The 25,068-nt window shown below is 40.6% G+C and overlaps 1 protein-coding gene across 2 annotated transcripts in view; it reads right to left on the bottom strand.

The window, feature by feature from the left end:
* Positions 1-25,068, bottom strand: part of TERF1 (telomeric repeat binding factor 1) — a 32,487-nt gene that overhangs the window by 2,078 nt on the left and 5,341 nt on the right. For both annotated transcript variants that reach the window (XM_075125118.1, XM_075125119.1), the window contains 7 exons: positions 18,218-18,348; positions 16,579-16,665; positions 14,091-14,240; positions 10,550-10,659; positions 8,825-8,890; positions 6,663-6,766; positions 5,637-5,710 (listed from right to left, as the gene is read on the bottom strand). In XM_075125118.1, the coding sequence (XP_074981219.1) occupies positions 5,637-5,710; positions 6,663-6,766; positions 8,825-8,890; positions 10,550-10,659; positions 14,091-14,240; positions 16,579-16,665; positions 18,218-18,348 (722 nt within the window). The remainder of the gene's footprint in view (positions 1-5,636; positions 5,711-6,662; positions 6,767-8,824; positions 8,891-10,549; positions 10,660-14,090; positions 14,241-16,578; positions 16,666-18,217; positions 18,349-25,068) is intronic.

The raw sequence follows: 25,068 nt of genomic DNA on the forward strand, positions 1-25,068 counted from the left end.
TTAGACCAAAGTATTAACTGTATCAGGCTGGATAAAAATCTATGATTAATTTAAATTAAAAAATCAATTTAAAAATTATTTTTTTAAATTGATTTTTTAATTTAAATTAAACACAGGTATACTTTTAAAATAAACCTATTTAAAATTTAATTTGAAACTTACTATAATTAAAATAATTAAAAAATATTAAGCAGCACAAATTTTCTGTTGAAGATCAAAGTAAAGAATTGGTGGAAGTCACAGGCTAAGCACGTGGAATCAGACTTTGTTGAAGTGCTAAACTAATTTCTGACAGCAGTAGCCTCTTCTGTCAGAGAATATTTTCTTCATTTCAGTTTATTCAACTACTTCAGTTCAATTATTAGTTCAGGGTGGCCCAACTGGTGGCCAATGGGCCACTTCTGGTGCTCATGTTGTCCACTCCCCCAGCAGTAGCTGCCTGGAATGTAGAGAGCATTGCAGTGAAATGCTGCACATGCCAGAAACCTGCTCTACAAAATGGCGTCCTTCGCATGGCATGACTTCTCACGTAACATGAGTGCGAGGTCTTGCTGCATGGAGGATGTCATTTTGTGCTACAAAATGGTGTACTCTGTACAGTAGTACTTGTACATATGGTTCATGTGAGGTCACACTGCCTGGAGAACACCATTTCATTTCTGTATTTGGCATGCGGAGGTGCTGCACAACTGCTCATGCACCCCATGTGACTTAAAAGTCGATTGAGTCAAGAAACCAACTGGGAGTTGCAAACCAGGAAAGCTTCTTCTTCTGATCTATGATCAGTGTGAGAGGATGAGCTCTATTAGTTCTAAAATCTTGAAGGAAAATCAGTCCAATTTACTAACTGCAGATAATACTTTGTTTTATTCAACAGTTTGCTTTGAATGAAAAACAGGTTTTGATAAACCCTTTTCTCATGTATCCAGCATATTTCAGATTTTTTGGATTAAATAAAACTATTTAAAATGCTATTTGTGTGCAATTTTAATCAAATTAGAATTTCCATCCAACTAGAGCTTGACTCAAATCACAAGTAAAAATCTAGTAAATCCACCTTTTTAAACAATTAAAAATATAAAAATGATTAATCTGAATAAATGAAAGAGGAACTATATAATTTCTTAAATAAGTGTATATAGATATGGTGCATCCTCCTGATTAGTAAAAAGTAATACCAAGCTCAGTGTAAAGTCTATGTTTAGATGGAAAAAAAAAATCAACATACTGGAATGGTTACCAACCAATGAGAGTCAACCTTTCTTTAGGAAATAACTAAAAAGTAAAAACGCAAAAGATACAAAATGTATTTAAATCAAAGTTTCCTGTTTACTTATTTAAATCATAATTAAAATTGACGATTTAAAATCAATCCACAATGTTCTCGTAATATACTACAGCAACTTAACTCTTTTGGACATATGTAAAGATGAATAGGAAAAGAAAAATCCAAAACATAGCCCCCTTCCTCTGGGAATTCCCTGCTCTCAAAACATACAAATCTAGGGGAACTGTCAGCTCAAGTGTCCCAGCTGATCTCAACTTTTAGGGTAAAGCATGGAGAGGGCCAACTTTTAATATACTCTAACTATAACTATAACGCCTGTCACGTTTCAGGTTCAGACATCTCAAATTCCATAAAGAAACAAATGGGAAGTAAATGGAATCTAGTTTTATAGCTCTAACAGGTACCATTTCATTCATAAAAAAAATGAAGCAAACCATTTGGGAGTTTATAGCCCTACTAAAGGCTCACTTTTAACTAGCCTTCCAATGCTGATGTCCACTCCTAAACCTTACCAGTCTCTCAAACAGCATATTGTATACAGAATTAAACAGATTTTCAAATCACGCAGAAAAAAAAAAAAAGAGTAAGAGGGAACTAAAATATTCTCTCATAAATTTTACTGTTTGCATCATCCCTTGCTGTAATATATCTTAAGTAATATTGTAAGCTGCTTAGAGGAGGAATAGCAGTATGCCTTCTCCGTTCGCTAGAGAACTAGGCAACAGCAGTAACAGTAACTGGTAGATTTCAGAATTGGACCCTACCTCCCTCTGCTTTTGCCCTGTTCTTTCATAAGGTGAACACATTTTTCATGTAAATCTAAATGTACTCATCAGTTGTCATTTTTCACCCCAGGATCATAAAGAGTTTTAATGATAAAGGACAGGTTTCAGAGGAACAGCCGTGTTAGTCTGTATTCGCAAAAAGAAAAGGAGTACTTGTAGCACCTTAGAGACTAACCAATTTATTTGAGCATGAGCTTTCGTGAGCTACAGCTCACTTCATCAGATGTGATGAACAACATCTGATGAAGTGAGCTGTAGCTCACGAAAGCTCATGCTCAAATAAATTGGTTAGTCTCTAAGGTGCCACAAGTACTCCTTTTTTTTTTAATGATAAAGGAGTAACTCTGTAAGGGTGAGTTATTCTGGAAATGCTACCAGAAGGGTAACCATGGCAGTGCTAGCACACTAAACTACATGATTTATGCCGCCAGACCCTTTCTTACTCCTATGTATTATTTAAGAATCGCATTGTGATAGCAACCAGAAAGTACCACTAGGATAGGAGCCTGAGCCTCATTCTGTTAAGTGCTGTAAAAAACACAGACACCATCCCCACCCTGAGTTTACATCCTAAAAATATTTCCATTTCTATTTCATATAAACTGAATTTTAGTTTAAAATGTCAAGCTTCCTCAGTCCCCTGAGTGTCCCCTTCCAAGCCCATTCCTAAAATGTAGGATGAAGGACTCTACAAACATTGGGACTCAATAGCTTAGATTTATTCAGGGCTAGATTTGTTCCAGGTTAATGCTGCTAGTTACCACCCGTTAAGCCAAATGGCGAATCTGGCCACAAAAAGAGCAAGCCAGTACTGACCCAAATTGAAAAGTTGGTGACAAATAATTACAAAAAGCAAAACTAACAGTTTAAATCCTCTGTGATAAGCTACTACAAACTCCTCTTAAATCCTTTACATATAATTGCTCTTTGGAAACCAGTATTACACATCCTTGGAAGTTAAATTGAATCCTCCCCACCAACCTGTCCAAAAAAAAAAAAAATCTAAATTTTCTTCTTTGACACAAATAAAGGTCCAATTCTGGATCCCTTGCTTCAGCAGCAAGCCCCACTGATTGCAGTTGGGCTACTCATGGCACTAAAGGACTTCTCACACAAAGAAGGGGTATAAAAGGGAGCTCTCTAGCACCGTAAAATAAGTAAGTGGCACTTGCATCTGTAGAGTTCAATTTACTACTGAAAGGCATTAGAAATTACAGAGGATTCTCCTTTCAAAAGTGTTGCATCAGACTAAAATGTAGCTTAACTGAAAAATGTTGCTATGAAAAGCTGAAAACGGGCACTGAACCATTGCAATGAAATGCCATTACAAAACAAGAACAAACAAAGCCAACATTGAAAGAGGGACTGCATGGAAAAGGGAGTTCTAAAAGTCAACAACCCTTTCTGTGACATTCACAGCATTCTTTAATGCATGCAAACAGTCTTATATAACCCACATAATTATGTGGATGAGCAGACTCAACTTTTTGGAATACCAAAAACATTGCTCTGTGTAATATGGATACTAGAGATCCCACTGACAAGGACTACTGCACAGAAATAGCAAGGAGATAAAGTATGCATTCTATAGGTTCATGAGAGCAATTGTGTAGAATTTGAATTTTTTTCTTTCCATTCTTTATAAGAATTTAGGAATTTTTCCCATCCCCTACCAACTTTTATCCATTTCCGTCTGTTGTTGGGTTTCTGCATTTTTATAGGGTTGACTTTACCATATAGTTAGGAACTGTAACCATCATAGCTTCTAGCCTTTGTAAGGTATCTGTTCACAACGATCATTAAAGTCAGCACAAGTCTGGGAAAGGTGTTTGTAATTAACTACTGATGCAGAACTACCATAGCAAAGAACAAAATATTGATAATATATACAGTTTTTCTGTATTAGTGAGGAGTGAAAACTTAGCACCAGGTGCAGTATAAGTGGGGTTTTGTTTTGTTTTTGTTTTTAAATCATGTGGCAATGTGCCAATATTCATGTCATTAAGTGGCAGTTTTTGCTACCTTCATCAATAATGAAACAAGAGGAAAGGGGCGCTGCTTTGAGCAATTTGGCTATGTTTCTGTAAGAAGGGAATAAATATTTTAAGGCAAACAGATGCATTGTTAATGTGCCCCTCTAAAATTTTGTTTTGATAAAACATCTGTAGCTTCTAAGGAGATTGTAAAGTTTTTGCCATGGTTAAGCTTTGCTTTGAAATTTGTGTTTCAAATCAGTGTTTTAATGTGGTGCCTGTTCCCATATCTAGTCTCTGGGGGGTATGGATTTTGGTGGCTTAATAATGGCTCTCTCATTAGTAGATGGTCTAGTTTGAGGATTGGATGTACCTGTAAATTTAACCAGTACTTTGACTTCAATATAGGCTATTAAGGAAGGGAAGAATAAAGGAGCTAGAAGGACATTTATCTACAGCAGTGGTTCCCAAACTTGTTCCGCCGCTTGTGCGGGGAAAGCCCGTGGCGGGCCAGGCCGGTTTGTTTACCTACTGCATCCGCAGGTTCGGCCAATCGCAGCTCCCAGCGGCCGTGGTTCGCAGCTCCAGGCCAATGGGAGCTGCTGAAAGTGGCGCGGGCTGAGGGACGTATTGGCCGCTGCTTCCAGCGGCTCCTGTTGGCCTGGAGCCGTGATCGGCCAAACCTGCGGACATGGCAGGTAAACAAACTGGCCCGGCCCACCAGGGGCTTTCCTTGCACAAGCGGCAGAACAAGTTTGGGAACCACTGATCTACAGTAAACTGATAGGAAAGTTGTTTTCTCTAGTTATTCTTAAAAATTTGAATCACAAAAATAAGTTCATCTTTTCCTGATGGTAAAAGGATGAAACAGCTTGTGTCAGGCTGTTGTAAATGACAGTTTGGAGACTCAATATTTACAACAATCTTGTGCTGTCTATCTCTTCAGAGTGCCCCTCTACGTTGAAAACTGAAGCCTATATTTTAGCTTTAAGAGTTAGAAGATTTTATCATTATTTTGAACGTCGTGACAGTCATTTCAAAAAGTTTACTGTATACCAGATGTATTATTTCAAAACAGTAGTAGTCTTGTTCCCAAGCAAAGTCAAGTGCACTTTAAATACCCTTTTCATAACATCCCTATATTAAGGTCATATTTCTAGGTTTCCCAAAGTTAGGTGGTACTTTAGTTTGTGTCTGTGATGTAACTAGCGTTTAAAATAGTGACTACAAACAGATTTCTACATTTTCTTCATGGATAAGGCCTTTATGAAATGCAGCATTATGGGAAGTTGCCTGTTATCAGACTACTGTAATAGGTTTACTTTGAAAATTCCATCCCAATTATGTATTTTCACCCTTACAATGGAGCACTTTGTTCACTAAGGTGACAGTCCAACATTAAGCCACTGCATGACAAAATCATTGGTGCTGGCTTGTCCAAAGCTCCTGCCAGGAACTGCTGTCTTATAGCAACATACTACACAGTAACTAAAGTTGGAAAGAATGCTATGTTACATTTCCTCTGATGGAATACCCATACATTTTGTAGATTAATTTTAGGTCCATTTATAGCATAAAACCAATACACACCTGCTTCTTTCGGCGAGTTGGCCTGTGAGACAGAGATTTTCCATCATTTTCAATGTTCTGCAAATCACCGAGACCTAAATTAATAAGTTAAGCACACAAAGATCAATAAATGTCAACGTTCTGAACCCAATTCTCCACAGTAACATTTACACCCGTGAGAAGCAAGAACAAAGTGAGTGTAGAATATTACTGTTTGATTTGTTAGCCTTTACATCTACTTTGGACTATTGTAAGTGTCTATGTGGGATAAGCACAGTAGAGAATCTGACCGTCTGTTGGGGTACTCAAAAAAGAAGGATACTTACAAACGGCCACTAAATTCCTGCAAGAGATTGTACCAGTAAAAGAATTTTACTTGTATTTTAAATATTTAACTAACAAGAATTCTGAACAGCATTAAACATTTCTCCATTACTACAAATAAAACAGTACAAAATCTACCTTGTAACTATTTACATGCACCTTTGACCACCTACCCATCTCCCCTGCGGCTTATTTTAACATCCTAAATCTGTGCAGCTTTGCCACAGCTGTCTTTTTTAAAAAGCTAGTCACTGCCTTCCTGTTTCTTCTTCCTCCCCTACAAAATGAGGAATTTCTCCCCAGAATTACCCTAGCCAGAGATCCAGGACAGACACTACTAACTGATTTCTTATAAATAAAATATACTCTAAAGTGCAATAAATCATGAAGTGGAAAGCATAAATCAACTGTTTCCTAGATCTTTTGGTTTGTTGGTGACTTCAAATCATTTTACAAATTTTAGCTCTTGAAGCTTTAGAATTTGGCCCTCAAATCTGAAACCAGGCAGAATCTTGAGGCACCGTGATTGCGGCTTTCCTGTTCCAAATGCAGACAAAAAATGGTGGAGTACTTGAAGAACAAGCTAATAGCAAATTTCAAGGGAGGAAAACAGTCACGTAGAGGTAATATTTTGAAAGCCCACGAGTGTCAAGAATTTATCTGTGAATTGTTATATTGCATTCGGTGTACCACAAGTCTTAATGAAAGCCACAGCATACTCACTTTGAAGACAACTGGTATTTCTGTGTTTTGTTATCCCATTAGAAGACACATTTTCTAGCTTCCAGAGGGTGTGGCGTGCTAAGGAATAAAGGTGTTTGCGTGACCTGCAAGATACATAAAGATATAACGACTAGACCTGCTGAAACATTCAGGAATACGTGTGACAGCTATGCAAGCTGACTTTTCGGTTTGGTTGCTGAACTGAAAAACAAACATTTTTTCCAACTGAAACCAAAATTTTCATTTTTTCTTGGCAAAACAAAACATCAATCTGAAGTGACATTTCAAAACTGTTAGTTTCGAAAGTTTCAAAAGAAATAGTTGCCTACATTTCCGTAACTGCTGTTCTTTGAGGTGTGTTGCATATGTACATTCCACTAGAGAGGTGTTCGCACCCTCTTGCGAAGATGTCAGATTTTTGCCCCCCTCAGAGGTACCCATTGGGGCAGCTTGAGCGCCCTCCGTCGCCATGTGGCACTGTGTGCTGGTATAAGAAGGCAGAGCCACCCCAACCTGTCTCTTCCTTCGTACCTATCTGACTCCAATAGAGAGGGGAAGGCAGGCAGATTGTGGAATACACCTCAAAAGAACAACTGTTGCTGAAAGGTAAAAAACTGTTTCTTCGAGTGATTGCACATGTCAATTCCACGTAGGTGATTCTCACGGAAACAGCTATGGAAGTGGGTTCAGAGTCCATCTAAACAGTGATCACAGGATCACCTGTCTGAAACTGGCATCGTCTCTGCACTGACAGTTGATGGTGTAATGAGAAGTGAAAGCGTGGACTGATGATCAACTCGCTGCATTACAAATATCAACAATTGGTACTCAAGCCAGGAAATCTGCAGAAGCTGCTTGTGCTCTAGTAGAATGTGCCAGTTCTGGAGATGGTAGGGTTGTGTTACACAGTTGGTAGCACAAATAGATGCAGGGAGAGATCCAGAAGGAGATTCTCTGGGAGGAAACTGGATTGCCCTTAACTCTATCAGCAACTGTGACAAAGAGCTGTAAAGAAGTTTGGAAAGATTTAGTGAGCACTCGGTAGAAAGCTAATGCTCTTCTCGCATCCAGTGAGTAAAGTCTTTCTTCATGCTTATGGTGATGGGGTTTGGAAAAAATGTTGGCAGATATCTCGGTTAACATGAAAACTAGAGAGACTACTTTTGTAAGGACATAAGGGTGTGGACAGGGATAAACCTTATCCATTTAAAAACGGTATAAGGTGGTTCTGATACTAGAGCTCTCAGCTCACCAACTCTTCTGGCTGAGGTAATCACTACTAGGAATACTACCTTCATGGAAAGGTGAAGGAAGGAACAAGTCACAAAAGTTTCAAAGTGGAGTCCCATTAGACTAGTCAGGGCTAAATTAAGGTCCCCAAGAGAGATGGGGTCCCGCACTTGAGGGTACAGTCTGGCCATGCCCTTCAGAAATTGATTAACAATGGGGTAGGAGAAAAGGGGCCTATTATCCTCCCGTATACGGAAAGCGGAGATAGCAGCCAAATGTACCCTTAGGGAACTAATGGTCACATTCTGTTTTAGATCTAGAAGGTAGTCCAGCGCAGCTTTCGGGGTGCTTTGTGAGGAGACACAAAGGGGCAAAAATTGTGGATTGGTCCTGCTTGGAGCAGGGGGTTGGACTAGATGACCTCCTGAGGTCCCTTCCCACCCTGATAATCTAGGATTCTATGATGAGCCCAAAATGGAGAAGCACTTCCACTTGGGCAGGTAAGTGATTCTAGTCGAGGGTTTTCTACTATTTAGAAGTACATTCTGGACAACTATCACTGGCGGTATGAAGGAACTGGAGGGGGATTGGGGATAGCTCTGCCCTCTTATACCAGCACGCAGTGGCGTGTGGCTATAAAGAGCCCTCAAGCTGCCCGATGGGTACTGCCGAGGGAAAGAAAGAAAAAAAAACTCCAACATCTGTGCATGAGGTGCACACAAATCTACAGTGGAATTGACACATGCCATTGCTTGCAGAAGAACAAGCTGTTCTAAATTTGTTTCCTCTTTTTTTAGTCAGCCAAGACTATTCAAGAATTTGGGATGAATTCTCAAAGTTTTGGTTGCCTCAAAATTGCATTTTTTGGCAAATTTTCCATCAAAATTTCACCCAGCTCTAGTAACACACAGCAACAAAAAAAAATTCTCTACCTTTTTAGAGGTTCTCTTGCATTCTCTGATGATTCATTTGCAATACTTCTTTGATCTTCTAGATTACTGAAGGAAAAAAAAAAAAAAGATAGAAATGTTTAAAAGCCAAAAGTCATTCCCTAGACTTCAGCCCTTCTGTCTAGACAAGTAAACTTATCCTCTCTAATAAAACTTCTAACAAAGTATACAAAGGTTAGCTATGTAGAACAATTAACCTCCTTAGAGACCCATTAGCAGCCTATCCTTAAATCTACCCAAAGCATTAAAAAAAAAAAAAAAAAAAAGATAGACCAGTGGCAATCCCCAGGCCTGCCAAAAAACAAGAATATGTGACTAAACATAATACATGCTTAAAATTGAAATATTAATTATAAAGAAGTCCTTCAAAGAGTAGTATGCCCATATTTTCAAACTTTAATTCTAAACACTTCTTATAGACAAACTATGGAAACCATTTGTATTCTTCAACTAAATCTTCCCTATCCTGTATTCTATCACTCTCTCTCAAGAGATGTAATCAGCGTAAGCCACCAACCTTACAACATTTTGCAATTACTCTTCACTAATAGTCTAATCTGCATCCAAGTTACCTTCCTTAGTGAAATGTTCAGATCAAGCATAAAACAGTAGCAGTGAGGACTACATCCACAATGAAGATCTAGCCCACCATCTTTCTCAGTAAGAAACAACTTGTAGCAGATCTAGGATTTCAATAATCACCTCAGCACATTCAGTCAGAATGAAAAGTGAATGGCCTTCAAGTTTAGTCAGTCAAACTTCCACAACATTCCTCATTATTAAAAAGCACATCAGCGCTTTCAAACAGAAGCGTTAAGAAGTTCAACTGATTTGGAGTAGAGCAAACAGTTTTTTCGGTTACTGGTTTGGAAGAGACCCAACTACTTTCTACACTATGACTACAACTAGTAAACAGATGACCTAATTTACTAGAGTCATCAGTGAACTAGGGATGGGTTCCTCCCCTCCACTTTGGCAGAAGCATACCAGGGCATGAAACCCTCGTCTCCCTGCTCTTTCCTTTTCATATACCAGTATGTCCTGAATTTGAAGGGCAGGACTAAAAAAGCTTGAGCATAAAGAAAAAGTTAAAATAGATTTCAATGTTTTTAACTGTCACAAGGTTTTGTTCTCTAACAACATTTGTTCAAGTTAAAAATGCATCTTCAACAAATAGTTACCAAGTCCGTGCCAAGCCCTACCAACTTGTTTTCTGTTGGACATTATCTTTTGGAAGAATTCTTTTACCTCCTTATAGTAGAGCCCTGCGCGGGACTATTTTTTTTAATCCTGCTCCCGTCCTGCCCCTTACCTGGTCCCACATTGTTTCTTGCATTTGTATCCTGCTCCCACCCACAAAAAGTTAGATCCCGCAAGAGAGATTAGCCCATGCTACTAAAAAACCTACAGTTGGTTAATATATTGTAAAAAAAATGGAATTCACACAATTTTTACTACTAAAAGAATAAACAAATCTTGCTTAAATCATGTAAAAAACCACTAACTCAGACAAGTCTTTCTAGCTCTCACTTAGTCTGAGTATTAAAACCTTTTTTTTAAAATAAAGTTTCCCCACAAATTGCTGCAGTCTGTTTGTTGTTGTTTTTTTTTGCAACCCAAAACAAAGTAAATTTTACTCACTAAGCTAATTTCAAGTACCACTGATAAATTCTTACGTGGTTACTGGTATGATGCTCAGTTACAAACCTTTGTTCTATTTCCAAATTACTTTCATTATTTGTTTCAATACTATTTCCAGGTTTATTGTGAGACATTGTTGCTTCCAGTCTTTTAGTCTCCACCTCTTCTGTGGCTGCCTATGAGGATTGTAAGAGCAAGTGATGCATTTATTTGAACATAAACTGCAGCTAAGTAACAACATATATTACTGTTATAACACATGAAGTAGTTACTATTAGAAATGTCTTGAAAGTAACATTTTGCCATTATGATAATGCTACTTTGAATATATTTCATTAGGTTACGCATAGAACTAAAGTTCCATCAGAACACTTATCAAAGTTCAATAACCAAAAACATTTTAAGAGAGGAACACATTTGATGCTATGTACATTAATAGTTATACATGTTCAAACAAACAAGGGTATGCGGGAGATGAACGTTGTATGTTTTAGAGCAATTCTAAGGGAGCAAATATTATAAAGGCAGATTCAATGGTACTGCTTGTATGAATAGATCATACCGGCTTTCTTGCAATTTTAAATTTAAAACTAAATATCTGATCGCTCAGAATTTAAGAATATTGGTACGACATGTACAGCAGACACTTTTGGTGTGGCTGTAACAGAAACAAATATTATCTAAAGGCAATCAAGATATATTTTATACACAAGTGGAGAGAGAAGCAGAAAAAGTGTAATATTCATAGTCCGCTATTTAAAACCATCAATGTGTCAGATAATGCTTGAAAATTTAAAGTTAAAGGGACACATTTGAAAATCATGTTTGTGCCTGAAAATGTTGTACCTATTATTTTTAAAGTTAAAACCCGAGATTGTAACTGACAAATTGAAAAAAAAATCATCCCCAATTTACTGTGTATGAATTCAGATGGATTTTGTTGATGGCACTTCCTGTCTCGGTACTAGCCTGATGACACTGTCTCCACATTGCTCTGGCACAGCTTACCTACTCGCTCTTTTCAAGGCCCGGCAAGGAGCTCACCAATAGCAGTAGCAGCTGCACTTCTGAAGATCGAGTTTGGTGGTAGTCAAGAAAGTCAATCCTTCACTCTGACCCACATATGGGCCCCCTTTACCCTACCCACCTCCCTGCATGGTACCAGGGGACAATGCAGCCAAGTGAGGTGGAGTTGTGGGACTTCTCTATGCCAGGGAAGTACAGGCATCTCTGTGGGCATTTGCAGGAGGGGAAGGCAGCTGCCTGTGCAATGGAAGGAGGGAGCTGTTGGCTCCCCAGGATTCCTCTGCATGTACCAGAAAGTACTTCGGACATAGAAAGGACTAACCTCAGTGATGCTCCTGAAGAGGTTCACAGGGATGGGTAGGAAAGCAGGTGTGGTATACTGTGGGCCTCAGAACACTTGGTGTGGAGCTCCTGGGCCTTCCTGTCTCACCTCTACTGAAGAGAGGCATAGCAACGGTAGGGAACTGTCTAAAGCAGAGGTGGGCAAACTATGGCCCGGCAGGCCACATCTGGCCCAAGGGACCATCCTGCCTGGCCCTTGATCTCCTGGCCGGGGAGGCTAACCCCTGGCCCCCCAGTACTGTTTCCCCTCCCCCGCAGCCTCAGCTTGCTGCACCACCAACGCTCTGGGCAGTGTAATTGGCTCTGGCCAGGAGGTTGCGAACTTCTGCTGCTCTGAGCAGCATGGTAAGGGGGTGAGGAGCAGGGGGGTTGGATAAGGGGCAGGGGGTCCTGGAGGGCAGTCTGGGGACAGGGAGTGGTTGGATGGGGCAGAGGTCAGGGGACAGGGGTCCCGGGGGCGGTTGGATAGGCGTGGGGTCCCGGAGGGCCTGTCAGAGGGTGGTCAAGGGACAAGGAGTGGGGGGGGGGGGGCAGGCGGGGGGGAGGTGGTGGTTGGATGGGTCAGGAGGTTCTGAGGGGGGCAGTCAGGGGTCAGGAAGTGGGAGGGGACAGAGGCCAGCCTGTTCGGAGAGGCACATCCTTCCCTACCCGGCCCTCCATACAGTTTCATAACTCCAATGTTGCCCTTGGGCCAAAAAGTTTGCCCACCACTGGTCTAAAGGGATTTTCTTTGGTGCCCTAACAGGAATCTGAATTTTTTTTAACCAATTGAAAAGAAAAAAAAAAAGTTAGAGCCTGTCATGGATTAACAAAGCAACTGACTGCTCTGCCAGAGCTGACTGGCAGCCCCACAGCTGCTGTGAGGATAAAAGGGCTACAAGGCAGGAGGGTGGGCAACTGCCAGAGTCAGAGGGATAGCAGAGAAAGGATCTCTCCAGTAGACTGGTGAGAAGCTGCCAGACAAACCAACCCACCAAAGGGGGAGAAACAGGGCAAGAAGCTGGGGAAGATTACAGAGGTAGGAAGTCACTCAGAGAACAGTAAGGGTCTGTGAAGGGCTAGTGCTGGCTGTTACTAACAAAGGCCTTGGGCTGGAACCCAGTGGAGCGGATGCACCTACCTACCTTAGCCAGGGTCTTTTACAGAAGAAGCTCCTATCTCCAGGAGAATTAGGACTGATTAGCTCCTACTGGAGTGTCACAACTTCTGTTCCTGTATTATCCTAACGGGGACAGAGACTATTGAAGACCTGTCCAGGAGGGGTCAGTTCCTGACAGTGACTTGACAAATGCAGAGTTGGGGTGTGACAGCATAATGAGCAACGGAGACAGGTTGGTGTAGTTCCCCTTTCTGCTGTAAGGGGACACTAACAGATAAAGACCCCCATATTACAGTGCTACTTTGAATGCTCTCCGCTTCTAAAAAAGTTAGAGCAGCTCAGATTTGAGTTAAAAGACTTGTTTCTCTCTCTTCTTTAGTTTTGTAAAATCCCACACAAAGTTTTAGAAGCAATCCCCTGAATTACTCAATTTAAAAAAAGCACACATTAAAGAATTTCCCCTCACTGTTGACTATGTGTAGTTTTCATGAATATATCTTTTCAGTATCTGCGTAAAAGAAGATGGAATTTAATAAAGTGTCATCCTGAAAATGAACTGCGGTATAAGTGTTATTCCTTCCTATTTGAAATCATTGTTGAGATAGATGGTGCATAAGGAACATTTTTATTAGAGAGAGAAGTGAAAATAATTTGATTCGTTAATCGGATATTAACCTACAATAAATGTCTAAGCGGTATAATACTAAAAGTTTTATAGGCTTAAAGAAAAAATAAAGCATGAAATAGCTAGGTACAGTATTTTTAAACAATCTGTTCTAGATGACAAAAAGTGGTCCTCTTACCCATACGCAACTTTAAAAGGATCCAGTTTTAATCAGACAATTCTTATTTTCTCATATTTCTTTTCTAAATAAAGCTCGTTGTGCAATACTTTCATTTCCCACATTAAGAAAATATTTTCTGTAGTAACTTCTGTGAAATTTATTCTAGTATTCGTCTCTCAAGCACAAGCTTTTCGTTGTTTATTAACGGAACCATATGTGGAAAGGTAAGGCTCTTTTATCTCTAAAAGTGCTCAAGGTACTGTTCTAGTTCAGGAGATGAGTTGAACATTTTCCATCCCCTTTATTTTGCCTCATCGTACACCATTTTTATCAGTTTTGTGTTTACTCAACATACCTTGATTAGAAAGTTTGTTGAGTTTTCTTTCAAGAAAACATCAATGTAAGACTTGATTTTATCGATCAAGAGATTATAACTGAAGCTCTGGAGGAAAGGCAGATCTGGATCGTTCCCATTAATTATTAAGGCCAGCTTCATTCTTAAAGCCTATAACAGAAAGAAAATTCAGAATACACCAAAAATTCATGTTTTGTATGTAATTATATAAGTAACACCTGCAAATATATTTTATAATCTGCTTAATATCACTTCTCAAATTTCTATTCTACACTGGCTGGAAATGGCAGTTATCAAAAACTTAGAAGAAAGGAAGGCTATTTACTAGTAACTGAGTCTTCTGAAGGTATTGCCTACATAGATCCTTATTTTGGGTTCTGTACCATGCCTTATGAGTACCAGAACCATTTCAAGGAGTTTACAGTTTGGGCTGCATGAACATTAAACCTATGGATTCCAAAACTTTCCAGAAGACCCTTATTTCCTCTTCACCTTCTTTAAGCCAATCCTACGACTCCAAGGAAATGGGGAAAAGGAGAGTGGAGCAGAAAATTCAAACAACTCCAGTTGTTAGTAAATAAAACTTTTTCTCTTTTATTGCCTCTGCAAATTACCACTCGAAGAGGTTAGCAATTGTTAGTAATATTCAAAAAAAGAAGAGCCAACTAGTACTAAAGCAATGAGAAAAAGTTGGGTCAAGATGTGACCTGAACTCCAGACATCAGCCTTCCAAATCCTGCAGACAGTACTACAAATTCATGTTATGGAAGCGGACATAGCTTTAAATTCCAACTCCTCCTTGTGCTGCAATTTGTGGTAACTGACACCCCCATAAGGGTGAAAATATCACTTATAAGAGAGGAAGTGAATAGAGCACTCTGCAATGGTTCAGGTGGAAAACTCACGAGTATGACCAGAATAAAATTCAGGTGCCAGGCTTCTAGAAAACTTTCAAGTTTCTTGGAAATGCCAAGTTGCTATGGAACCCAACACAATCCATGCAGAGGAATGTATGGCTTTACCTTGTTTCTCAGCACAATCACCACATGCCTGCTTGTGATTGATACTAAAGTTTTTTTTCCTTTTTAGAGAGTGGTTCTGCTCATAAGAAACTTCATAAAAATGAAAAGTCTTTATTGATCAAATCTGTTCCCTATTGTTGGATCATAGTAAAGAAGTTATGTATTAAAATCACAAATGAGTTTGATTCCCCATAATTAGTAATACACTGGAATTTAAACTAAGAGGTCTCTTGGTTTTTGGTACTGTTTTTCTCCCTCTCTGTGTGAAACTTGCAAGCTGCTAATTGTGTTAGTACATTTAAGACAGAGTCTGTTCTCAAAGCAATTCTTTGTAACAACTACTCACATAGAGAGAGACTCAAAGCAATACTCTGTAACAACAGAAACAGCACCCAAAGACTCCCCGCCCTTTTGTCGTATTCATCTCGCTTTGTTAACAATTGTGATTAAAATAGAGATAGAGGATGTATGTGGATGGATGCTTGGTGTGGATAATAACTGAATGATCAGAGAGGTGCCAGCCTAAGAATCCAGTGTCCATCGGCTGAAGAAAGCGTCAAGTGGAAATAACCAGAGGACCCCCGGAGGGCAGACTGGAATCCACCCAACAGCCTCAAGGATGGGAAAATCAAAGAACAAGAACATCTGGCAGCACAGAGCCGTCAGGAATGTGCCATCTGCTGATTGATTCAGCAACAGCATGATGAAGCAATTCCCACAGACTGGCATAGGAAGAAATTCCTATAAAAAATGGACTCTAGAAAGTGAGAACTTTGGGGTCTGATTCTGCAAACCAACTTCCAGGAGCATCAGACAAGGCCCTGCTCCCTCCTCATGTCCAGGCCACCTGGCCAGTGGCTTGGCATAAGGAACTCTAAGGCTGGTAACTATGATAACAACCTTGCAGAACGTGTGTGTGTGTGGTGTGTGTGAATATGAAATTGAATGGAATGTTATAGCTATAACTAACTGCTTACTAGGATTCTTTCTGTATTCACAATAAATGTGGCATTTTGCCTTTTCCCCTTTAATAAGATCCTGCTAGTTTTTATTTTATTGGTATAACGCTATGAGTATGACGAGTATCATCTGCTTTAGATACTAATCAGTTTTTATTGCTCTTTACTCCTGTTTGAAAAGTACTGACAACTACTATGAAGAATAAGGTGGATTCTATTTCTGCTTGTGAATCATTAAAATTGTTCACTGAATTCCAGTTATGCTAGTGAAATCCTAATCTAGTCAAAGTTGTATGGTCTAATTCCTGGAAGATCACTCTGACAGCTGGCTCAGTGAGAGAGGTAGCTGAAAGTATATATGGCAAACAACAAACCCCAAGCTAAACAGCCTGATTTTATTTCCCCCCTCCCTTAAATTCTATACAAAAATGAAAATATAAAAATAAAAAAAAAACCACACACTTTAAAAACCCGCAAACCAAGACACCCAGAAGTTATCATTATTACCTTATTTGATTCAGATTCTGAAAATAGTCTTTTAAGGACTTCGGTAGCTTCCTTAAAGTATCCTTTCTCTAGGTGGACGGCTACAGCCTATAATGAGGGTAAATACATTGTATCTATAGGATATACTAAAATGCAATACCATTTAGAAAATCTGAAAGTATAAAACTTGTAGAGCTGCAGCTCTACAATGCACCAAATCTAGAGTAAGATCTCCTGCTTAAAATCTGAACTTGAGTTTTAACTGATTCCCCATGATAAGGTATTATAGTGGGAGAAATTTTTTACTATTAATTTTAGAGCAAGGAAGTTCATTAAAAAGGGGTGTATATTTTGTTATTTTTCTGCATCTAGCTATGGTACAGTGTGGGTAAGTAAGTACAAGATTCAAAGAATGATTGCACATTTATATGGATGGCAAGAACTATCCAGAAATAGTGAATATTAAAAAAAGAAAGGGTTTTGAAATGACCCCATGCCCAAGGACTTAAGTCAACCTCAGCTGGGGGTTAATATAAATTTTTGCAGGTGCAGATTATCCCACAACTGTCTATTGTGGTGTATCCTCGCACCTTCCCCTGAAATTCTCATTTATGGTTTCAACAGCAATTACACCTCATCCCACTTGCATATATTTTCCTGTTTTTGAACTAATGTCATCATTTTATTTTTTAAAATCACATTCAGATGATCACATTACAGCTCTTTATTTTGATGGGTAATGTCAATTTCAGAGAGAGAAACCCTGAACATGTTGCAATGTATAGAATGTTCCAGATCATTACAATTAGCAGATAATCATATTGCATAAACAATTTAGTAATTTATTACCAAAATAAGTTTCTTCGAGTGTGTAAATGACACTAGTTCAAAAATCCAAACGTAAAGATTGGTATCTTATAAATAATCACTTCAGCACAATAAAAGTTTTTTCACATCAACATTGACCGTATGTTTGAGAAATAGAATAGCAAAATGGAGCTTCATCAAGAACTTCAAGAAAGGGCTTTAGCTTAAGTCAAGCATAAAAAATTTCAACCCCAAAACAGGTTTCAGAGGAACAGCCGTGTTAGTCTGTATTCGCAAAAAGAAAAGGAGTACTTGTGGCACCTTAGAGACTAACCAATTTATTTGAGCATGAGCTTTCGTGAGCTACAGCTCACTTCATCAGATGTTGTTCATCACATCTGATGAAGTGAGCTGTAGCTCACGAAAGCTCATGCTCAAATAAATTGGTTAGTCTCTAAGGTGCCACAAGTACTCCTTTTCTTTTAACCCCAAAACAGTAATTTAGTCAGACACCACAGGGGCCTGAAAATAGGAACCTGGAACGCAAACTCAATTCCATGCAGCTACTGTTTCACTAAACAGATCAGATACTAAATTACTCCTGCTGAAATTCTTCTCCACTACCCAATGCACAGAATTAATGTTCCCTGCAGAATTACACTTTTTCACGCAGAATTTGTGATTTTCCTTCAGACAACGTTGTCCCTGGGGGTAGACAACGGGAATGTGACTACATTGGGTTATTTTGATATATAAAATATGCAGAATTCCTCCAGGAGTATAACGTATAAGTTGAACTAGAACTCAGGAAGTTTTCTTTTGAGTATGTGAATTGCTAGATGAACACATATACCTGAATCAAAATTAAGCGATGAATATCTTCATGCAGGTTATCTGGTTTGCTTTGCTCTTCTTCAAGCAATTTCCAAATTGACAGAGCAGATTCCAAAGGTGAAATTCTCTGATCACTTTCAAAGCGACGACCTTAAGGAGAAAATGAAATAAGTTCAGAGGTAGCTCTTTCTTTTAAAGTGGCAAATAGTAATAGCATGACACCATTTTCCTATCAGCTGAAATTATCACATTAAATATATTTAATTATATGGGTTTTTTTGTTTGTTTGTTTGTTAACACTGTGCATAATGAGTATTGGTGTTTTAAAAAATTCACGTCTCTTCAAAATATTTTCAGTGTGAGGATTTGCTGTCTTACATTTTCTTCAGATGTGTTCTGCAGAACTGAATGAGAGTCTTTTCAACATTAGCAAAACACGACAGGAACTGAACTCCTTCCACATACTGGTGGCTGCACTACTGTGCCTTTGTTTTTAAAGCAAGTTATACTTCCAGTGTTGTGATTAGCTCAGTATTCTTGCTCAGAGGTATTAAGTTTAAATATGGTTGTTTGTATGAACAGTCTTTATTTTGGCAATATTGGTCTACATATACCTGGAATCTGTCTCAGTTTTTCCTCTTAATTTCAACTGATTAAATTCTGACTCTCCCTCTTCTCCGTACACACCATACAGAGTAGTTTTGGAAGTTTTTTCTTTCATTTTTTAGTATCTATCTTAGCAATAGACAGAGTATCATTCCTCCTGAAACTACTGAAATAGATGTTTTAAAGTCAGCCACACTTGATATCACTTACAGTATAGCTGGAGACTCAAAGAAAACTGAAGTGCCCTCAATTTCAGAGAGCAGAAAAATATTTATATAAAACACACATTTCTCTCTCTCTTCATATTGTTGCTTCAGTTACTACTAAACTGACAACTCAGTTGCAACTAGTGGCCTTTCAAAAGCTCCTGTCTTGACATTTATAAGAGAGTCTAAAGAAATCTATTTCTTGGCCACTGCCTGCAGCACCTTCCTGCCAAAGGAGGCATTTTGCCGTGCTTAATGAAGGTGTCAGCTGTAGGCTAAGTGGCTGTTCTACAAATTTCAGAAGTGGATCCACTAGTTCGTCCCACACGTGAGATTGCTAAAGATCTCATGGAGTGTGCCTTAATCCTTTCCGGGAGCACACCTTGATCCCCTCTGATGATTTGCAAGCTTCCACAATACAGTCTAATTTAGTGGTTCTCAACTGGGGGTACGTCTACTGCTGGGGGTACGCAGAGGTCTTCTGGGGGTACATCAACTCATCTAGATATTTGCCTAGTTTTACAACAGGCTACATAAAAAGCACTCGTGAAGTCAGTAAAAACTAAAATTTCATACAGACAATGACTTGTTTATACTGCTCTATATACTATACACTGAAAAGTACGTACAATATTTATATTCCAATTGATTTTATAGTTATACAGTAAAAATTAGAAAGTACACAAATTTTCAGTAATAGCATGCAGTGACATTTTTGAATTATATCTGATTTTGTAAGCAAGTAGTTTTTAAGTGAGGTGAAACTTGGGGGTACGCAAAACAAGTCAGACTTCTGAAAGAGGTACAGTAGTCTGGAAAGGTTGAGAGACTCTGGTCTAATCCACCCAGCGATTGAGGACTTGGAAGCTCTGTGCCCCTGGTATCTTGAGTGGAAGAACACAAACAAGGAGCACAAGCCTCTCGTGGATTCTTTATGCTTGAGATAGATGTCAGAAGAACTCTGAAAATCTAAGTGTGCCATCCCTTTTCAGTTGGATAGTGTAGTTTTGGACAGAATGAAGAAAGGTTTCTGGTGTCCTGACCACCAATTTGTCCTTTTGGAACATGTAGTAAGGCTCTTGTATAGACAAGGCTGCCAGCTCTGGTACTCACTGGTGGATGGGACAGCTACCGAGAAACAAGTCTTAATGGGTAAATAAAAGGTTGCCAGTAAAGTCAGAGGCTTGAAGGGATGGCTTGCCAGGATCCCCAAAACTACCAGAAGTCCCATTTTGGAAAAAGTAGCCTGCCCACTGGTCTGGCTAGTCTGACTGCTTGAAAGAATCTAGCTCCCTGTGGATCATCTAGATTTAGGTGGGGTATTAGGAAAAACTTTTACTAGGAGGGTGGTGAAACACTGGAATGAGTTACCTAGGGAGGTGGTGGAATCCCCTTCCTTTGGGGTTTTTAAGGTCAGGCTTGACAAAGCCCTGGCTGGGATGATTTAGCTGGGATTGGTCCTGCTCTGGGCAGGGGGTTGGACTAGATGGCCTCCAGAGGTCCCTTCCAACTCTATGATTCTATGATCTGCCAGGAAGCCTGAGGATACTGCAAATAGCTCACTTCTAAGAGCGCACACCTGATGTGTAATGGTACTGGGCTGAAGGCCTCTGTCTATGCCTTCTTGTAGAAAGTCAAGAATAGTTAGAACTCCTGGATTTCTGGGATATGAACTGTGCTCGACACAGTTGTTGAATCTGCATTGCTTGTGGGGACTAAAGGATCTGGAAGGCAAACGGGCATGCCTCTGCACACATGGTGGTGGGCTGACCACCACTGTAAGGAACCCATATCTGATCAAGGAAGTGGTCCCACACCTTTACTATGAAGGCTTGAAGACTTCTGATGAGTGATTGTGCCCATGGAGTGATCCCTGTGCATGACACCAGGAGTCCTAGCATTTGGAAGTGTAGTCAGATGGTAGGTATTGTGTGGCTCTGCAACAAGAAAATATAATACTGGATGGCACTAGAGAACTTTTCCTGGCACAGATGATTAAGCTGTATGCCTGGAAGAGATTCAGCATCCAAGATGTGGCCGTTTGTGCTGTTCGCTGTGATGGAGCTCTGATTAAGATGTCATCCATGAGGGTATACAGGTGAATCCCCAGCAACCCAAGTCTACTATCACTACCAAAATTTCTGTAAAAACCCCGGGGGCTGAGGACAGGCTGAATGGGAGTGTTCAGTACGGATAACGTTTCCTGCTGTAGGTGAACCTCAGAAGCCTGTGGTGTCTAGACTAATGGGGATATGGAGATGTGTCTGCTAGATCTACTGAAGTCAGAGTCCCTCCCTCCCCCAGGACTGGGATGACATCAGTGTCTCCACCCAAAACTCCTTCATCCACTTGTTGAGCTTTCCGAGGTTGAGGATGGCTCTCATACCTGCCCCTGCTGTGTTTCTGTACAAGGAAGAAGTTGCAGCAGAAACAAAAGAACTTTGCTTTTAAGGGAAACACTAAATACTCTCATAAGCAGAAAAGATATTTTGTTCTGGATCAGATTGTGTTTTATTGTCCAGCTGGGTGACTGGATGAAGAACAGATGGGGTGGAACTCTCAGCTCAAGGGAGTATCCTTGGTTTACTGTTTCCCTGAATCACTTGTTTGTGGTCAATAAAAACCATTCTTCTAGGAAATGGAAATCCTGCCCCCTAGCTGCAGCTCTGGGTGGAGACCTACATTATCTCTGTCAAAGTAGACTGAGGTCCCCCCAGATTATTCCCCTCCCCCCCCGATTCCACCACTTTTCCTTGGGGAATCGGTTGTCCCTTCACTAGTACCTTCATGAGGCCAAGGAGCGCCTCTCTATGAAGGCTGGTTTATATTCTCTGAGGGCCCTTAGTGGGGAAGGAAGAAACTGTTTGGGTTTTGCCACATTGTCAGCCAACACTTTATCCAGCTTTTCTCCAAAGAAGGAGCCTGTAAACTTTGCCAAACATAGGAGCAGCTTAGAGAGTTTCAACCTTCCATGGTCAAAGCTACAGGTGGCTCCTGGTTACTCCACTGGAAGCCAGGGCTTGGACTGAGAACCTCATTGCACCCATTGAGGCATCAGCTACAAATACTGTTGCTAGGGAGACTCTAATGTGGAACCAAAGTCTGGGTGGTCTCTGTTCTTAAGATCTTTGAGCAATTCCAGCCAGGAAAGAGATGCTCCTGCAAAGCAAGTAGCTACCAGGGACACTCAGAGGACGACAGCCCAGGCTTCAAAGCCCTCTTTACGAGTGGCTTCCATCTTTCTATATATGGGTTCCTTAGGGTAGAACTCCCCCACTGACGGAATAACCATATTCCTGGCGAGGGACAGTGCAATGGCATCAATCTTCAGTGTCACAGTAATAGAGCCCCTTGGTTCTTGAATGTTATAGAGCCTGAGGTTGCTGGTTAACATGAATGCCCTTGTCAGGCTTGTTCCATTCATCCCTAATAAAGTCCTCGGAGGAGTGAAGGGTTATTGCAGCCTTGGGAGGATTTCGTGGGGAGAAATTTAACTTGAGGCTTATTCTCAGTAGCCTGCTCAGGTTTTACAGCTCACCTTCTTCAGTGGACAATCAGCAGGAGGAACAAGAGCCAGAGGACTCATGTCCTGGACTTTTTATGCTTTTACTCCATTCCCGAATTTTCCAAACTTTTTAACGCACTCCCCCAAACCCCCACCCTTAACCCCTCTTCTTCCCCCCCTCCCCCTTTACTCCACACCACCACGTCTTTGCTCCTCCCTCCTGAACGTGCAAGCCAGCTGATTGCCCCAGGCAGGAGGGGGGGGGGAGGAGGAGTGAGGACACAGTGCACAGGCTCCCCCTCCCTCCTCAACACCACAAGCCAGCCGATTGCCAAGGGCAGGAGGCAGGAAGGTGCGCCACATCCTCGCTCCTCCCCATGGTTATCAGCTGGCTTGCGACATTCGGGGGCAGGGGGAGGAGTGAGGACTCTGCCAAGGGCAGGGGAGGGAGGACGGAGGCTGCGAGCAATCAGCTGGTTTGCGGTATTCAGGAGGCAGGGGAAGCTTGCACACCAAGTCCTCGCTCCTCCCCCCTCCCTCCAGAACTCCGCAAGCGAGCTGATTGCCGCAGGAGGCTGCCAGCTGTGGACAAAGCAGGCAGCCAAATGACGTTATAGCGAAGCATTGCACAACTTTAAATGGAGCATGTTCTGTATTTGAGCAGGGATGTAAGATCGAAACAACGTTAAGTGGGGAGTTACTGTACACTATATCAACTGGTTCTCTCTTTTCCACATGCTTGTTGCCCCCCCTCAAAGAATTCTAGTAGATTGGTGAGGCATGATTTCCCTTTACAAAAGCCATGTTGACTCTTCCCCAACAAGTTGTGTTCACATAGCCCTCTGTGGGACAATTTTGTTCTTTACTATAGTTTCAGCCACTTTGCCCGCTACTGAAGTCAAGCTTACTGGCCTGTAATTGCCGCGATCAACTCTGGAGCCCTTTTTAAAAACCATTTTAAAAAATAGGTGTCACATTAGCTATCCTCCAGTCATTTAGTACAGAAGCGGATTTAAATGATGGTTACAGACGACAGTTAGTAGTCCTGCAATTTCACATAAGAGTTCCTTTAGAACTCTTGGTTGATTACCACCTGGTCCTGGTGACTTATTACCGTTTAATTTATCAATTTGTTCCAAATCCTCCTCTGACACCTCATTCTGGGACATTTCTTCAGACTTGTCACCTAAAAAGAATGACTCAGGTTTGGGAATTTTCCTCACATCCTCAACCGTGAAGACTGATGCAAAGAATTAATTTAGTTTCTCCACAATGGCCTTATTGTCCTTCCATGCTCCTTCAGTATCTCGATTGTCCAGTGGCCCAACCGGTTGTTTAGCAAGCTCCCTACTTCTGATGCATTGAAAATTTTTTTTGCTATTACTTTGAGTCTTTGGCTAACTGTTCTTCAAAATTCTTTTTTGGCCTTCCTAATTATATTTTTACACTTCATTTGCCAGAGTTTATGCTCCTTCCTATTTTCCTCATTAGGATTTAACTTCCACTTTTTAAAAGGATGCCTTTTTGCCTCTCACTGCTTTTTACTTTGTTGTTTAGCTATGGTGGCTCTTTTCTGGTTCTCTTACTATGTTTAATTTGGGGAATACATTTAAGTTGAGCCTCTATTATGGTGTCTTTAAAAAGTTTCTATGCAGCTTGCAGAGATTTTACTTTTGATGCTGAACCTTTTAATTTCTGTTTAACTAATCTCATTTTTGTGTAGTTCCCCTGTCTGAAATTAAAGCTCTACATCTTCCTTCACAGTGCTCTGGACCTTTTAAGACTTGTGGCCCCATAGACCTCCCCTTTTTGCAGGCATCTCCTGGGACTTATCCTGAGTCGAATGGTCAGCATCCTCCTTGATTTTGGAGCCTCTTGCTACTCATGGGGATTCCCAATTCGTTGCAGCTGCTTGGGAACTTGGTAGGGAACTCCATCCGCCTGTGCAACTTATAGCCCCAGAGTTAGGGATGGAAAGCTGGGTGCACACACCTCGCCATCTGCCAAGCCTGAGAAGGCTGCCTCACATATAGGGCACATCATGGATTTGATCCATGCTTTCTTGGCTATTCTGCAAAGCCTGTAAGGGATAGAGGAGTCGGCAGGGAGATGCTGCAGCAGAGGCTCAGGAAGGGTTAAACACCCAAGGGGTTAACTGACCCAGGAAGGAGGAGGAATGCTGAGGAGGGATAACACGGCTCCCCAACACCCAAAAAACTGTGCAGAAGAGTTAAATGCAAAGTAGCAAGGGTCAGAGCAAAAGCAGCCAATGGTAGTTTCTGCTGAACAGGCAAAAAAATCTGGTAGCAAGCAGGAGCAGAGGAGACAGTGGCAAAACACTGATCCGCCTTCATGAGCTGCAGAAAGAGGGGAGCAGCTCAGACATCCAGAATTGTGGGAGACGCTGTACTGCAGAAATATGAAATTTGATATTGTAAACAAGTGTCACTCTGGCTTTGCTTGGTTGGACAGGGTCTCTGGAGATTTTTCTGCATCTCTAACTCACTCAGGCAAAACTCCCTTTGAAGTCAGAGGTCCACTGAGGTTTACTAG

Source organism: Caretta caretta, chromosome 2 (genome assembly GCF_965140235.1).
Source record: "Caretta caretta isolate rCarCar2 chromosome 2, rCarCar1.hap1, whole genome shotgun sequence".
NCBI classification, from domain to species: domain Eukaryota; kingdom Metazoa; phylum Chordata; order Testudines; family Cheloniidae; genus Caretta; species Caretta caretta.